Here is a 3,447-nt window from a genome sequence, read left to right on the forward strand (position 1 = left end):
ACATAATACAAATAAAATAATTAACCGGTGGCCATTGGGCCAACGCTTGATAAAATATGTACTTAGCATTCCATATATTGTAGAGGTTTTCATATTATTTATATCATTATTAATACACAATTTTTGCAAGTCATGAGGCCACACACATGCAACTTAAATATTTTACAAGCTAACGAAAGATAAATTATTCATATAACACAGATGTGTGCCCACACAACCGCACATTCTCTTAGGAATTCATTTATTATAAAAGAACCCTGATCTCGTAAGGGGGGAGAGTGGGGGGCAAAGGGGACCGCCGGCCCCCGCTGTGAACTTTATGACACAGAAGAACGCAGTTAGTTTTCTGATCACCTGTCCGTTTTTTATCGCATATTTTTTTTAAGGGTGACTGAGACAATACTTGCCGGCGCTGCAGAGTTGATAGGTGAAGTGGGATATCTGAAGCGACATTCACATATTTCAAGAGAAACTTATTGCGTCTTATTTACTTAAGTTGACTCGTGGTGAATAAAAATATGTGAATGTTCAAGCTGCGTGGTGCCTCTAATAATGAGCGTTATCGACCTCCGCCATCTGCACATCTTCTTCAAGATCTCTTTGAGGAATTGCGGCTGGAAAATTGTATAAAATTTAAGCGATGTTAAGAATACAATGGACGCTATTGGTGATTCGTGGCCTCGTATACTAATAAGCATGTGAATGCGAATTTCCAAATAAGGGACACTATAAAAATTATGGCGCAGAGACTCGTCAAGATTAGAGAAATCAAGACCAAGATCCTTCAGGGCAGATTATGCTCCAAATCATTAATAATTCAGGGATCACGAGTGATATTTTCATGCAAATCTAAGACGAACATTTCTGGTTTAGTGAGAGAAACCAAAGACGAAGTTGAAGATATTATGCGGTGCAGACACGGGTTTACAACGAATAGTTTTTGGCTTTCATTGGAGTACATATATATTCTAGGAGTCTATTCTAGTTATATTACTATTATATGACTACTATATCTTGGAGTCTATTCTAGTGCTAGAATGAGTACTTATTCCAGGAGTCTTTTCTAGTTTTCTAGTTACGTTACAATTATATTACTATGATATCTTGGAGTCTATTCTAGTGCTAGAATGAGTACTTATTCTAGGAGTATTTTCTAGTTATATCACTATTATATTACTATCATATTTTGGAGTCTGTTCTAGTGCTAGAATGAGTATTTATCTAAGTACTTAATTCAGTCTATTATTCATGATACCAATTAATAACTTTCATATGGTTTTATCAGAAGTGCTTTCGTGCTGATACTTCTACCAAAAATAAATGCAGTTATTAAGCGAGCCATCGTACTTCCAGTCATTCAAATCAGTGCCTTAATCAGACCCATAGCAAGAAGCGTGGTTACAAAGCCCCTGCTACAAGAAAAAAAATGAACAATACAATAAAATAAACAATAAAACAAAAAATAAACAATAAACAATAAATAAAAAAACAATAAACAATAAAAATTCGACGCAACTTGGATGGAAACCTCAATTACTGTCAACGCGTGTTTCATGAAGCCTCAAACTATAGGGTCGAATTCTAGAATTTCCGGGATATGGAAACTATAAGCTACTGTAGAAAACAATTGCGCTTATTGTTGTCACCAGTATGTAATTTGAAACTGTAAAAGACAGCGGTGGTAGGCAGCTGTATAAGGCAGCTGTACAATAAAAGCAGCTGTAAAAGGTAGCTGTCTGAGCTAGCAGCATAAGGCAGCTGTATAAGGCAGCTGTCAAAACAGCGGCAAAAGGCAGACGTAAAGGCAGCTGTACAAGGCACTGTATGAGGTAGCTGTAGAAGACAGCGAGAGAAAGCAGCTGTAAAAGGCAGCAGTAAAGACAGCGGTAAAAGGCAGTTATACATGACAGCTATAAAAGGCAGCCGCAGAGACAACTGCACAAGACAGCTATATGAAAGGCATATTAGAACGACATGCTAATTCTTGCTTGCGCGAATAGCGTGAATTGATAGGCTCACGTGAAGGAAAGTGTCAGAATATTGCTTTAGTGAATACTACCACACGCGCCCTGAGAGCGTCGGGCACGCGCGCCCTGAGAGCGTCGGGCACACGCGCCCTGAGAGCGTCGGGCACACGCGCCCTGAGAGCGTCGGGCACACGAGCCCTGAGAGCGTCGGGCACACGCGCCCTGAGAGCGTCGGGCACACGCGCCCTGAGAGCGTCGAGCACGCGTGACCTGCGAGCGTCGGGCACGCGTGCCCTGAGAGCGTCGGGCACGCGCGCCCTGAGAGCGTCGGGCACGCGTGCCCTGAGAGCGTCGGGCACGCGCGCCCTGAGAGCGTCGGGCACGCGTGCCCTGAGAGCGTCGGGCACGCGCGCCCTGAGAGCGTCGGGCACGCGTGCCCTGAGAGCGTCGGGCACGCGTGCCCTGAGAGCGTCGGGCACACGTGCCCTAAGACCGTCGGGCAACATGCGATTAACGAGATTGGTGATTACAGTTTATTGGTAAATTGATTCGTAGCTTAATTTAACAATATATTTGCTTTTGCAATGTTGTGCGACTTAATATGAAAAATTATTGTTTACTACATACATTACACAATTACTCAATCTCAGCGTGATAATCGTCAATGTAATTAATCGATATAATCATTTATAATTAATCAAAATAATCATTTCGGCAAAAAAAGTCCCTAATCCCACATGCATCCCGCATGCAGTAGTACGAAAAGAACAGGCACCACGAGGCCGATATTGCAGCCAATCACAAATCATCTTAATAAGTGCAGCAGCCAATCACAAATCATTTTACTAAGTGCAGCAGCCAATCACAAATCATCTTAATAAGTGCAGCAGCCAATCACAAATCATCTTACTAATTAAGTGCAGCAGCCAATCACAAATCATCTTACTAATTAAGTGCAGCAGCCAATCACAAATCATCTTACTACGTGCAGCAGCCAATCACAAATCATTTTACTAAGTGCAGCAGTCAATCACAAATCGTTTTACTACGTGCAACAGCCAATCAGAAATCATTTTACTAAGTGCAGCAGCCAATATCAATGTCTGTCACAATAGCACAGCCGATTCTAATTCAGTAGGTCAAATGTAGTAGCTAATTTCCAATTCAGCCCGCTAATTGAAACAGCCAATCACAGTTCATGCCCGTAAATTACGCAGCCAGTCACAGTGAAGTCCGCTAAATGCAGCAGTGACTCAGAATTCGGTTCTATAAGAGCAGGCAATCACATATTAGTTCAATGAACATAGCAGATAATCACACTTAATGATGCTAAATTTATTAGCTTAATATAATTCAAGGAAAAAAATAGCCTGATCAAGCATAATGTTCAGTAACCATAATTCAAAACGCGCCTTTTGAAATGAGCAATTGTCAAATTCAACCTAATTATTTATCAAAATTCAATATCTTAATACCACTT

At 41.1% G+C, this 3,447-nt stretch overlaps 1 protein-coding gene across 1 annotated transcript; it reads right to left on the reverse strand.

Moving 5' to 3' along the window:
* Nucleotides 1-2,032: 2,032 nt before the first annotated feature.
* LOC108674107 (small proline-rich protein 3-like) lies at nt 2,033-2,473 on the reverse strand. The gene has a single exon (XM_018162011.1). The coding sequence runs from the start codon at nt 2,471-2,473 to the stop codon at nt 2,033-2,035; it is 441 nt and encodes a 146-aa protein (XP_018017500.1).
* Nucleotides 2,474-3,447: the final 974 nt, after the last annotated feature.

This window comes from Hyalella azteca, unplaced genomic scaffold (genome assembly GCF_000764305.2).
Source record: "Hyalella azteca isolate HAZT.00-mixed unplaced genomic scaffold, Hazt_2.0.2 contig13798, whole genome shotgun sequence".
Classification (NCBI taxonomy): domain Eukaryota; kingdom Metazoa; phylum Arthropoda; class Malacostraca; order Amphipoda; family Hyalellidae; genus Hyalella; species Hyalella azteca.